General features: G+C 35.5%; 1 protein-coding gene and 1 long non-coding RNA gene across 4 annotated transcripts in view; one reads left to right on the top strand and one right to left on the bottom strand.

Annotated features, from left to right (window-relative positions):
• Window positions 1–14498, bottom strand: part of LOC111057265 (cyclin-dependent kinase 12) — a 95496-nt gene that overhangs the window by 23640 nt on the left and 57358 nt on the right. For all 3 annotated transcript variants that reach the window (XM_039441079.1, XM_039441077.1, XM_039441078.1), the window contains 4 exons: window positions 11190–11334; window positions 9328–9491; window positions 6082–6278; window positions 2357–2561 (listed from right to left, as the gene is read on the bottom strand). In XM_039441079.1, the coding sequence (XP_039297013.1) occupies window positions 2357–2561; window positions 6082–6278; window positions 9328–9491; window positions 11190–11334 (711 nt within the window). The remainder of the gene's footprint in view (window positions 1–2356; window positions 2562–6081; window positions 6279–9327; window positions 9492–11189; window positions 11335–14498) is intronic.
• LOC120354243 lies at window positions 6951–14205 on the top strand. Its single transcript, XR_005572928.1, has 3 exons — window positions 6951–6965; window positions 9899–9902; window positions 14044–14205. It is a non-coding gene; the product is annotated as an uncharacterized LOC120354243 (long non-coding RNA).

Below are 14498 nucleotides of genomic sequence, written 5' to 3'. Positions count from 1 at the left end.
CTGCAAAACAAAACACAATAGATTAATTGCATTAAAAATATTTTAAAATCTCGAAAAAATAAAGAAATTAGAAGTTGAATGGAAAAGACTAAGAAATTGTCAAAAAACCACTGATTTATTGATAATTAGAAAGAACGGTTTCGGTTATTACACCATTGTCAATCTCTGATAAACCGGTCTTTCTAATTATCAATAGATCAGTGGTTTTTTGACAATTTCTTAGTCTTTTTCATTGAATATGAATAATTACCACAATATCAACTTCTCAACTAGGCTACACAAAAAATCTGGTGTGGCGCACTCACACAACTTTCCTTGCCGTTATGAAAATTGATCACCTGACGCTAGTGTTCCCGCGCATCTCAAGTCTACTATTTAAAGATTTGAGCCAGCTGGTGACAGGGCAATAACGCTGGAGACACACATGAGGTCTGCTATCTCTTCATAGTGAATGATTTAATAGAATCAACAATAATTTGCAATTGAATAATCACATTTTCTCGAATTTAAAGCTTATTTTCAATTTTAGGTGAAAATGTTCCTTACCTATGGTAATAGGGCAAGCAAAGTAAAAATTAGACGTTGTTGCAAGTGTTCAAAGTTTCAAGTTTTAGGGCCGGTTGAATTTTATTAATCGTGATTAATTCCATGAGAACCAAACAGAGAAGGCTTTTTCGAATAGATGGCTTCTCTGATTGGTTTTCGTGAAATTGATCACGTTAAATTCAACCGGCTTTTGTGCAACTGGGCCATAGTATTCAAAGTTACAAGTTGTTTTATAAGTTGCAGCTGTTTTGTCAGCTGTGCTGAATAATAAGTACTATTTCTCTGGCTCTAAATTTTGTAAAATTACGTGAAAATGTTTAAATTATTAGTGATTTGAGTGTAATATTTTTGTTTTCTATCCAGTTTCTCAACCTTCAAAATTCTTAGTTTCTGTTTTTTACTTTCCTTGCCCTATTACCATAGGTAAGGAAAGTATTGCTTTCCGAAAAAATTAAGGTGCCCCAATTTCTAAATTTCTATACGTTTCAAGGTCCCCTGAGTCCAAAAAAAGTGGTTTCTACGTATTGGTCTGTATGTATGTATGTGTGTGTGTGTGTGTGTGTGTGTGGTGTGTGTGTGTGTGGTGTGTGTGTGTGTGTGCGTCTGTGTACACGATATATCATCTCCCAATTAACGGAATGACTTGAAATTTGGAACGGAAGGTCCTTACAATTTAAGGATCTGACACGAACAATGCAATTCAAGATGGCGGCTAAAATGGCAAAGATGTTGTCAAAAACAGGGGTTTTCGAAAATCTCGAAAACCGCTCCAACGATTTTGATCAAATTCATACCTGGAATAGTCATCGATAAGCTCTATCACTGTCAAAAGGCCCATATCTGTAAAAATTTCAGGAGCTTCGTCCCATCAATGCTGATAGATTCCCAATTATCAGGCTCCAGATACAATTGAAACGAAAAAAATCAAGTGGAGTAGATTGAGCATGAAAATCTCTACAATTAATGTTCAGTAACATTTCCACCTAAAATTGAAAATAAGCTTTAAATTCGAGAAAATGTGATTATTCAATTGCAAATTATTGTTGATTCTATTAAATCATTCACTATGAAGAGATATCAGACCTCATGTGTGTCTCCAGCGTTATTGCCCTGTCACCAGCTGGCTCAAATATTTGAATAGTGGATTTAAGATGCGCGGGAACACTAGCGTCAGGTGATCAATTTTCAGGCAAGGAAAGTTGTATGAGTCGCCACACCAGATTTTTTTTGTTTTCTATCCAGTTTCTCAACCTTCAAAATTCTTAGTTTCTGTTTTTGAGTGAAAAAGGACTAAATTTCAGAAAAGTGAAATCATAACCTCATTTTGGACTTTTAAAATAATAATATTATCTGAATTTGGGAGAGAAAAATTACAAGGAGTATCCTTAGTTTTTCTCTCCCATTCAGTGATTTCTTGTAAAATTAGAATAATAAATAAAAATATCAAATAAATATCTTATCTTGCACATATACGCATCCAATGTGGTCACACAGCAACATTGATAGAATAATAACTATCTTGAAATAGAAACTAAATGAATAAACATAACACTTGCTCAACATCAACCAGAGTTGAAGGAATTACCTGGATTCTTGAGAAATAGCTCCCTGAGAATGTAGCCACCCCTGCTTAGGATGCTAGCTTCGCTCGCCTCTATACAATTTTCCCCTTTAGCCAACATGAAATATGTCTTATCATTAAAAAAATTATGATCAAATAGATTAAATTGTATAATCCTCTGGCCAACATGAAAAATGTCTGGCTATTATAACAAAATGATGAATAGCTCTTGATAGAATGAATTGTTACCTGGAAGAGTGGTTTCTTGAGAAAGAGTTCGCCCAGGATGCATCCACAGGACCAGACATCGATGGCGGGGCCATAGCGCGCCTCACCCAGCAGCAGTTCAGGCGGTCGATACCACAGAGTGATCACTCGATTCGTGTACATTCGCTCTCTGTCTTCAGCGTTGTACAACCGTGCTAGACCAAAGTCTGCCAGCTTCACTTCGCCCCTGTACACAAAAAACTGGTTTAGTAAAGGTTCAAGATAGATCAGTTTAAATGAAGATTAGATTTTTATTAAGCCATAAACAATACAAGAAAGTACAGGCCAAGTCAATATTTACAATAAATTGTAAAACAATACACAAAATCTATAAAAAGATATCACAAAAACTTAATATATATCGTCAGAATAATTCAAATAGCCTAAAGAATGTCATATGAATAAGCATGTCACAGCCAGCAATCCAACCACGTGTAATAAATACTACAGACATTATGAAATAAACAATATTTATCTATATCTAATATTTATCTCTTCCACACTATAATATGCTTTCTCCGCAAGAAAAGTATACAGATCTTTTTTAAAAGTTGCAGATGACATGGACAGAGATCTAGGTAGCTTATTTAATAGTCTCAGACCATAGGTTCGAGGGTCTTTGTCAGAAAACTTCAATCTATGCTGAACAATACATGGATTGCCACTACCTCGTGTATTATAGCCATGCATATCAGAATTAGTTTTGAATGAGTCTAAGTTATTAGCAATAAAAAGAACAACTCTGTAGATGTAAATACATGGTAAAGTTAGAATTTTTAAATCTATGAAGGCATCTCTAAAGGGGTGATTGTAATCAAGCTTAGCCAAATACCGTACTGCACGCTTCTGTAAAATGAAAATCTTTTTGAGTGTTTGCAATATATGTACTTCCCCAAAGCTCAATACAATAGACAAGATGAGTGTAAATCAGAGAAAAGTATACAGATTTTGCTACGTTTAATGGTACATACTTTACAAATATACAGTAACCCCCAGTTTTACGTACGTCGGTTAACTTTTAATCACGATTAAATGCTATACTTCAATTGAGATTAGCGCTAACCGATGCATTTTGGTTGCACAAAACAGAAATTTCAAGCGATAACGCCGATTAAACTATCCGGCTTAAAATTTTTGAACTCTGATTAGTTGGCACCATTTTAACGGCGATTAGCTGAATGGAAGAAAATTTGGTTGCACAAAGGTAAACATCGAAAAATAACGCCGGTTAAACTAATCGAAGTAAAAGATTTTTAACAGGCCATCCACGGGGAATTAAATTCAACTAACGCCGATCAGCTACCAACTGATAGCTGTCTTCCAATTAGTTTTTGGTAACAAAACTACGAAATTCAAAGTATGAGCTAAATATATTAATGAATTTCATCCGATAATAAAATAGAGAAGTATATTCAGCTGATATTAGCATTCAAAATTAGATTATGATTGTTTTCAATCTGGTTTGTCTGCAGATAGCACTTGACACTGGCGACAGTCAGAACATTTTTTTGGCGCATCTGTAATGAATGGTCACCTTCAATCTTAGACCAGTTATAGAATAGACACGCTGGAAAGTCTAGCCTCTGAAGCCAACATCTACTGCCAAATCCACCCATCTTGACGTCACGCATCGTATTGAAAACTTTCAGATTGTGTCTATTTCAGATTCATGGTGTTTTTAGGTTATTTCTAGCTACGGGCAAAAACGATATATGTTAATTTATGATGTGTTATGTGATATCGGCTTCAAAGTTATGTGTTTTGAAAATAATAAGGTACGGTAGCCTACAAAACTAATTTATTGTCATGCTGCAATGAGTTCACTTACATCATAACCAAGGATAATAATAACAGTTACAACTTACAATATTTATTTCAACTTACACATGAAAAGATATTCCACTTTTTTTCCTAAAAATTTCAATGCAATTATATGCTGCGCAGGAGATTACCATTTTCATAGATAATAATTAAATAAATAAATGATAATCTGCTATGGAAAACAAGCTATGTTTAACAACAATGCATTGTTTAACAACAATGTCTATACGATGCGTGACGTCACTGTTGTGACGTCAAGGTGGGCGAATTTGGCAGTAGATGTTGGCTTCATCGACTTTTAGTATGAATATACAATTGGCCGTGTCTATTCTATAACTGGTCTAAGCCTTCAATATATAACATAACCTCAATATTGTGCCATTTGTTCAGAATAATAACATCTGTCGGTTAAATTACAGTGTTGCCGGATTGTGAAACCGTTAAAATCTTGGTTAGTTAACCGGAAAACTTAATCGGGATTAAAAATTAACCGATCTATGTGAAACAGAAATGAATCCGTAAAACTAACGCTGATTTATTAATCAGTGTTAATGTCCATCTTTAACAGACGTACGTGCAACTGGCCCTTAAACCTCTATAACTAGTAGTTCAGAGAACGCTAGAGCATTCACTAACATCACTACTTGAGGTGGAAAAGGATAGCGATATCTGCTTCTCGAATGATGGACAAGGATAGCAACACCAATGTTAATCAAATACTGCCATTATAACGTGGACCTAACTATGGAACAAGAACAACTACAACATGATACAGTATCAACACAATATGATACAGTATCATCTCAACTTGATACACAACACTATGATTTGATACATTCGCTATCTGCTTTGTGGAATGATAGACAATGATAGCAACACCAATGTTAATCAAATTCTGCCATTATAACGTGGACATCACTAAAGACCAAGAACAACCACAACATGATACAGTATCAACATAATATGATACAGTATCATCTCAACTTAATACACAGTACTATGATTTGATACATTCGCTATCTGTTTTATAGAATGATAGACAAGGATAGAAAGACCAATGTTTATCAAATACTGCCATTATAACGTGGACCTCACTATAGAACAAGAACAACCACAACATGATACAGTATGTAGACTGACTTGCCGCTATGGTTTTGTATAAAATGATCGCTGCTATCCAGAGATTGTCAGTTTGGTGTAAGGGTAAGCATTCCTGACCGGCAATTAGGAGGTACTGGGTTCGATTCCCGGGCTGACAAATAATTTTTGCTTAGTAGCGCTCATCGAATTTCCATCTAATATAGCTGTTTACCCTGTTGTCAATATTTGCAGTAGCAGAAGTCTTTGGGGTAATTTAACGATTATTACGACTATAAAAAAGGACCTAACTGAAGATAAACAAAGTATGTTTAGGCCTAAAAACTCTTATTTACCATTTAGACTGAACTATGGAGAGAAAAGGAAAAATGCAGGCAAACTATAGTGGGATTTAGATTATGATATCAGCACCTGATTAACATTGGTATAGCCACCTCTAATACAAGGTCGCGGCCTAAGATATTGCAACGTCGCAGCGTAGGCCTAGAATCCAATACATGATTGGTGAAAAAGATTTTTAAAAATACCAGCTGATCTTTTTCACCATCATATATTAGATTCTAGGCCTACGCTGCGACGTTGCAATATCGTAGGCCACGGCCTTGTATTATAACCCCTTCGTATGATCTCAATTAGATACACAGCTCTATGATTTGATACATTCGCTATCTGCTTTGTCGAATGATAGACAAGGATAGCAACACCAATGTTGATCATATACTGTCATTATAACGCGTACCTTACAATGGAACAAAATTGTAAAAATGTCGCAAGAAATGGATGATTACCTGTTATTCATGAGAATGTTGCTGCATTTGATATCTCGATGCAGGAAGTTCTTGCGGTGACAGTAGTTGAGTCCCTCCAGTATCTGGCGCATGATGCTGGCATTATGGGCCTCGTTGAATTCCACCATGCCAGACTCCAGCAGACCCATCAAATCGTGGTCCATGTACTCAAACACTAGGTAGAACGAGCCTTTGTCCTGCACAAATTAACACAGAAAAATAATAGATTATTTCTACTGGAATAATTGGTGAAAGTCCTGCAAAATAAACACACAAAAATAAGTAACTTGTACTAAAAAGTTTTACGTGACAACGACTTTGAGTAGTAAAATAATTTTAATGTGAATATTCATTCGTATAGTAGGAAGAAGTATGGCAGACGTTGATGGCACGATATTATCAGTCTCCATCGGTGTACTGAACATTGAAGGAACGTTGCCAGCCTGGGAAGTAGTGGCGCAGTCGCAGGAGATTGCTTGCGGCGCCTGTGCAGGTTGACTGCTCCGTTTCACTCTCTCTCCAGGTTGCCTTCGGGTTGCTGCTGCGTTGCTCGCCACTGCTCCTATTCGTGCTCTTTCCAGACGACCGTGAACCGAAACGAACGCTCTCATTCGCTCTCATTGTGAGCGCATAACGCGGCGGAGCGTAACGCAGTTTCTTGAAAGTGTCACCCGGCAAACCAATTTATAAGACATTGTCACGTCAAAATCTAGTGTGGGGCACTCACACAACTTTCCTTGCCGTTATGAAAATTGATCACCTGACGCTAGTGTTCACGCGCATCTCAAGTCTACTATTCCAAGATCCATTTATAGCTGGTGAAAGGACAATAACGCTGCCGACACACGAAGTTTGCTATCTCTTCATAGTGAATGATTTGACTTGTGACAGTCGATAGAACTATGACTATTTTAGATATAAATTTTATTTTAGTTATTTTTTATTTATTTCAGTAACTATGGTAATTTCATGCCCTGTATATACTGTAAAAATGGAAAATAAATTGATTTGATTGATTGAAATTTGATCAAATCGTTCGAGCCATTTTCGAGAAAATCGCGAAAACCCCTGTTTTTGACAACATTTTCGCCATTTTAGCCGCCATCTTGAATTACATTTGATCGAAATTGTTTGTGTCGGATCCTTATAGTGTAAGTACCTTACGTTCCAAATTTCAAGTCATTCCGTTAATTGAGAGATGAGATATCGTGTACACAGACGCACATATATATATATATATATATATATATATTATATATATATATATATATATATATATATATAGACCAATACCCAAAAACCACTTTTTTGGACTCAGGGGACCTTGAAACGTATAGAAATTTAGAAATTTGGGCACCTTATTCTTTTTCGGAAAGCAATACTTTCCTTACCTATGGTAATAGGGCAAGGAAAGTAAAAAGTGTACATTATAAAATATGAGTCTCGCTCCAAATTTACCAAATATTACCTTGGTAATAATTGCATGTGTTTAAGGGCCGGTTTCCGAGCTCGGGAAAATCAACTTTAGTGAGAATCTGGTTATAAAGTCAGCACCTGATCAACATTGGTGTTGCTATCCTTGTCTGTCATCAAACAAAGCAGATTGCTCTATCCTTTCCTAAGATACCATCTAAAGAAGAAGCAAAAGAAGAAGAACCAAGAACCCTGCTCTTTATATATATTATGAATCTATCTTTGCCTTCAAATACAAGACAAATTGGACAACAGGGTCAAATATCTCTAGTCATAACACAAGATCCAGAGGTGCGTTGAGAATTGAGCCACACAGAACGACCTTCTACAAATCTAGATCACAGCATATGGGTAAGAAAGTATTCAATTCGTTGCCGAACCACTTGAAAGAGGCTCAAACACTGACCGTTTTCAGGACAAGACTGAAAATCTGGTTGATAGCCCAGTGTCCCTATAGTTGGCAATCCCTAATAAACTGATTAGAGAAAAACAAAATAAGACTGGAAAAAATGTATTAAGAATCTATCGTGTTACTTTCGAGTGCAATGTTAATGTTTCCAGATTTTATTGTTTCTATATAAGTATGAGTTGTAACTGACATATTATTTATAAGTTTTCAAATATTATATTTTCACAATTTTAAAAATTTATCTAGTCTTACTTTGTAAATGAATGTTAAAATTTGAATGTATGTGACTATTGTCTTTGCTTACCATTGTTTAGCCATTACAAGTAATAAATTGAATTATGGTTAATTAAAAACTAAAAATGCCACTTAATTCTATGATCTGCAACTTTTCAGAATTGGAGACTTTTGATTCCACTGTTTTTTGGTTCATCCAACTTCATTTCCATCTGTGATATTAACTTATTTTTTCCTCCACCTACTGTCAAAAGTACTTACTTTACTCCCTGAAACATGATACTAAAGTGTCACTTTTTCGCTCTCGGTACTAAAAAACAGAAAAACTCCCTAGGGGAGTAAAAGTGACTCCATTTAAATAACATGGGAAGCATCTCTATTTTAAAAACGTACATTTGGAATAGGTCAGAAGGTCTAAGCTCAGATGAGGAAGCATATAGAGTAGTCATTAAACCATCTAAATTCAATACCTCAACCAGACATTTGATCGATATATAAAATTTATGTTTGTATGCTGAAATTATTATTACAAACTTCATATCAATATACTATAAAAAATTTATATTTTTTTCTTTTAATCCATGTTATTCAAAATACCAGCCAACGAATATTACTTATTAACTAATCAAATTTGAAACGGGAACTTCATAATAGCTGTTAGTAGTTTTGGCTGTCATTGTTGTTAAAACTTTAGCCGACAGATAGTGCTGTCGGAGAACTGTGATTACAAGCCAGCTGTTTCTGTTTACTTTTTAGATTATGTTGTAACACATTGTTTGGTCACATACGTTTTTAAAAATTATTTTATTTGCAGTTTTATAAAAATGTAGGTGGAGGAAAAATGTGTATATCACGAGTGAAAAATGTTTTTTCTCCCTCAGGAAAATTGTTGCCCTCGGCTTCGCCTCGGGCTTCAAACTTTTCCCTCAGGGAGAAAAAACAGCACTTTTCACTCTAGATATACAAATAACTATTTCAATGATTTAGACTATATTATATAAATATTGTAGTAACATTTGTAATGTATTTATGATGTGATGTTTATGACTTGTGTTAATATTGTATTATATACGATGCATAACATGAAAAATAAAATTGAATTGAATTGAATTGAAGTACAACAAACATACCTTTCTAAAGTCGAGCGCATCCTGTTTGTCGGTAACAATTTCTCGCATGTTGACAATGTTCTTGTGATTGAGTTGCCTCAGAATTTTGATCTCTCTCACTGCCGTGATTGGGAAGCCATCCTTCTCATTCTCCATCCTGACTTTTTTCAACGCTACCAGATCGCCTGTTCAAAAATCGAAAACATGAATTAAAAATAAATAAAATAATGAAAACACTGGGATGTTGTCAGAAATTATTTATTATTATTGTAATTAATTAATTAAATTTTTACAATTAATTAATTAATTGTAATTAATTAATTATTTATTGTGAAATTACAAACATGTTTCAACACTAATAGTGTCATTTTCAGGGTGAAAAATTCAAAACCCCAAGTTAAATTCAAACCCAAAAAATAAAATAATCATTAAAATGAATCCATTGAGATACTAGTGAGCTCTGAGGGTTAGGGAACTCGCTCATGAACTCACTATACTGTTTTTGAAATCCGAAATTATATGAGAATTTTTTACAGTGGATGAGAACAACTTTATATTGTCAAAACCACAGATTAATTAAAACAAATTATAGTGAGGTCCACGTTATAATGGCAGTGTTTTATTAGCAATGGTATTGCTATCCTTGTTTATTATTCCACATAGAAGATAGCGCTATCTCTTTCTCGCTTTGCTCTGTTGCCAGATCGTCTTCTAACAATGTAGAATTAATAATTAAGTGAGAAAATATTTTATCTTAATTATGAAATTATTGAAAAATATAATTTCTTGCTTAATAAAATATAATTGATTATTTTAGACGAGGATGAGCCGTTAATATTACATCAATAAACCTGTATCATCTACCGTCCTATAGAAGGCATTGACAATACAGAGTATCGGCAACGTTGTTCTCTTATCTTTCTCCACTGCCATTACAACGTGGACCTCACTTTAGTGAGCCCCATGGTTTGTAGAACTCGCTCATGAACTCACTCACTATACTGATTTTGAAATCCGAAATTATACAAAAATCATCTCATATTTAATGAAAAAAACTTTATATTGTGAAAATCACGGATTAACTGAAACAAATTAGTTACTTTTGTTCTGCTCTCAATCTTTGCAATGTTTTGTGCCTAAATGAGTTTTGAGCAAAGAGTTTTCTATTTACTGGTGATGCCTAGATTTTATATTTTATTTTATCTAAGTTCTATGTATGAATAATTATGTTTATTTATCTATATTTTTAATGATATGTCATATTATAAAGAGTTTGTAATATGTCTTGAATATTCTAAATTGGCAATAAATTAAATTGAAATTGAATTGAATATGAATGAAATTTCACGATAAATTTCGAGAGTACAATGATGATTGATTAATTGATTGAGTACTTTATTTATGTAGATTACAATAAATACTGGCTTATACAATTATATAAAATAGCTTACAATACAGCAAAATTATAGATGAATTTACATAATATAGACTAGGAAAATAATTATTGAACTGTATATGATATGAAAAAAGCAATTTGTGATAACTATAGATAATATTGTAATGCATCTACATAAATTGGCGGAGCTTTGGACATATCAATGTCCATTCTTCGGAAACAATATTCAAAATATCCTTCCCACTAACTCTCTATAGTGAGGTCCACGTTATAATGACAGTATTTGATTAACTTTGATGCTGCTATCCTTGTCTATTATTCGACAAAGCAGGTAATACTATCCTTTTCTAGCTTCACAACGATGCCAAATCTGTTTTTGACAATGTAGACGTTTAATTGAGGCAGAGAATCGGCAACGCTGTTCTTCTATCTTTATTCACTGTCATTATAAGATGGACCTCACTATAGCAAATAAGATAGTACTTACTTGTCCTCCTATCCCTGGCTTTGTACACCTGTCCATAGGTACCTTCTCCGATTTGTGTCAACACCTCAAACACATCCACACACCGATCACCCCAGTCCTCCTCCTCAGGGCCCCCTCCACCTACTAACGGCTGAGAGCCCACAACCTGTACAAACAGAAACTCCAAAAATTAATAACAGACTTAACAACCTAAAAAGAATAAATTAAAAAAAAGTAAGCATGTTCAAATTAAAAATGCAGGCGATGACAAAATGGAAACATTCTTGATTGATGCCACCACTGGTCGAGGGTACGGAGGCGAGGGAAGCGAGCCTGTAAACTAGTATTTATCATGGGATTACTATATTGATCAGCTTTGTAATAGAATCTCCTCAGGTGTTTTTGCACTCAGACAGATTAGAAGGTTAAATGATTCCAAACTGACAATGGCAGTCTTCCATTCCCTAATTATGTCACATATTCGCTATGCCATTGTTGTTTGGGGTGGGTCCTGTCAGAATTTGGAGAGAGTTTTCAGGCTGCAGAAAAAAGCTATACGGTCAATAAAAGGAATTATGCCTCTCGAATCTTGCAGGAATCATGTCAAGGAGCTAGGCATTATCACCGTTCCCTCTCTTTACACTTATGAGGTGATTATGTACTTCAGGAGAAATAAGGCTTCTGCTAGAAATAGTGATTCCCACAGGTATCAAACCAGAAATAGAGGAGACTTTGCTTCCATGTACCATAGGACAGCTCTTTTTGAAAAGAAGCCAACATACATGGGTCTTAAATTTTTTAGAAAGCTTCATGATGATATGAAAAACGTTGAAGATCTCAATTTATTCGGAAGGAAGTTAAAAGAGTTATTGATGGAAGGTGTATTTTATACCACACAGGAATATATGTGTAGGGAGGGGCCCTTTATGTGTTGATATGTTTATGTGTATGTGTATGTATGCATATGAGTAAGTGTCATGTGTATTTTTTCTTATTGAAAGTAATGTTTTCAAGCATTTTTTTGACAATTCTCATACTCTGTTAAGAGTCTCTGGGAAGATATTAAAAACAAACAAACAAGTAGTTCAATATTACAGTAAATAACTGCAAATAACGATATAAACTACCTAAAAGTATTGACACTTTTTGTGTAGTTGAGAAGTTGATATTGTGGTAATTATTTATGTTAAATAAAAAGACTAATTGCCAAAAAAACCCACGGATTTATTGATAGTTAGAAAGACCGGTTTCGGTTGTTACACCATTGTCAATCTCTGATAAACCGAAATGAGTTTGAGTCAATCGGAGATTGACAATGGTGTAACAACCGAAACCGGTCTTTCTAACTATCAATAAATCTGTGGTTCTTTTTTTACGATTAGTATCTTCATTTAATAGAAGTATTGTGATTTTTCGCTTAAGCTGATGCCCATATGAGCTCTAGACGTGTGCGTGGTTAAATGGAAGTATGATAATGAGAGTTGAGTGGACCTAAAGGTGCGTACAGACTGTCGCTCTGCTCCGCAACCGAACGTCACTCCAGCAGAGCGATTGATGATCGACCGGCGAGCAACAGTGGTTCGACCGGGGAACGCGAGAAGATCTAACATCTTCCGTAACGTTCATGATGGGTGCGTGGGCGGTGCGACTGTGGTTCGAGGGCGGTACGAGGGAGGAGCGTGCTCGGTGCGGGTTGGAAGCACGAATATGTGTACGCAGCTTTAAACACTCAATCAAGCAAAATCATAAATTCAAAATCTTTATGCAAAATTTCTTATTAGATAATACCATAGAGAAACAATAGCGTAAGTAGATATCCCATGGTAAAGGGAAGTTATGTCGTAACTTTTACTGTTATCCCAAGCCGATAGCTCACGTAGCTCTTTCCCATGCAGCTGTGTGACGCTGGTAGTCTCTCAAATTGTGCTGTTCCTTCACTCTCATCCCAACAAAACAGTAAAAATTGACAATAATCAACAGTAATCGGCTTGAGATAACAGTAAAAGTTGCGACATAAATTCCCTATACCATGGGATATCTACTTACGCTATTGTTTCTCTATGATAATAATATGATATAAATCTGGTTTCATGGCTTTACCATCCACATCTTGAGCTGTTTGTTTAGGCTTAACTTACACTACCTCGACTCAAATCATTTCCTATCCCGTTCATGTATAAGCCAATTCTTTCCTTTATAGTAGTATAAATTATGTAATGTATTTATGAATAAATTGGATTGAAACAAGAAAACCAAAAGAACAAATAATCCTGTGTTGGACTGACCCTAGCCGCCTTCCGCCTTTGAAGTATGTTAGGGGTGTGGCCAAACACAAACCATGAGCCACATAACTGCTGAATGCCCGATCCATTCTTTTGAGGGAGACCTAAAGGTGCGTACAGATTTACGCGCCGCGAACATGAGCAATTCACTTTTAAGCAGCTGATGCCAAGCTTTTTATATCTGTATCTTACCGTTTCTGTAAAAATACAGATATAGTCAGCTGATTAAAAGTGAATTGCTCATGTTCGCGGCGCGTATATCTGTACGCACCTTTAGAGAGCTGCATGAAGCCACAAACAGAGCTGTCGACTGGTTACAGCAGCTAACAATAGAACTGTGAGTGACTCTGGAAGAAGAACTGAATATCTTTATTTTCAGGCCAGGCCTGAAACTGATATTTTATGTTTTGGAGACGAGGGTTTAAGACCTGATTATTAATTTTATTTCCTGAAAAGATTTCAAGGCTGGTGTTGACATTGGACCATACGACTGAATGAATGAAATAGTATATATATTACGCTACAAGCACAGAAAGTTGGTGTTTACGGTATGTAACGATAGTTTACGGTATGTTTACGATAGTTTACGATAGTTTCCCGGGTGAGGCTTGCCGAGCCCGGGAATATGTTATCCGAATACCGTAAACACCTTTCTGAGAGAGTCGCGTACGATATTTTTCGCCACACTACAGGTATAGCTGACGCCAAAAAGTTAGGCGGTTTCGTGAGTCTCTTGTGCGTTCCAACAGCTGATGTTGTCAAGCAGAGTTGTCATCTAGCTTGTCATAAATAGATGCATTGCAACAGCTGTGAGTAGGTTACACCATGTGACCCATGAAGCCGCCTAACTTTCTGGCATCAGCTATATAAGAATAATAAATTGAATAAGAATGTTTTATGAGGGGGGGGGAAACTTTGATGTCTCATATCTCAAGAACCAGACGTCGTAGGGTACTCAAAGTGGGGTGGAAATTTCCGATCTCACCCTCCTGAACACAATGCACCAAATGGCACAGTTGTCCAAACACTTTTTCAAAAATTTTCAAAA

The sequence above is a fragment of the Nilaparvata lugens genome, chromosome 14 (assembly GCF_014356525.2).
Source record: "Nilaparvata lugens isolate BPH chromosome 14, ASM1435652v1, whole genome shotgun sequence".
NCBI lineage: Eukaryota > Metazoa > Arthropoda > Insecta > Hemiptera > Delphacidae > Nilaparvata > Nilaparvata lugens.
Note: the sequence above shows the minus strand (reverse complement) of the source record. Positions and strands in the feature narration are given on the sequence as shown.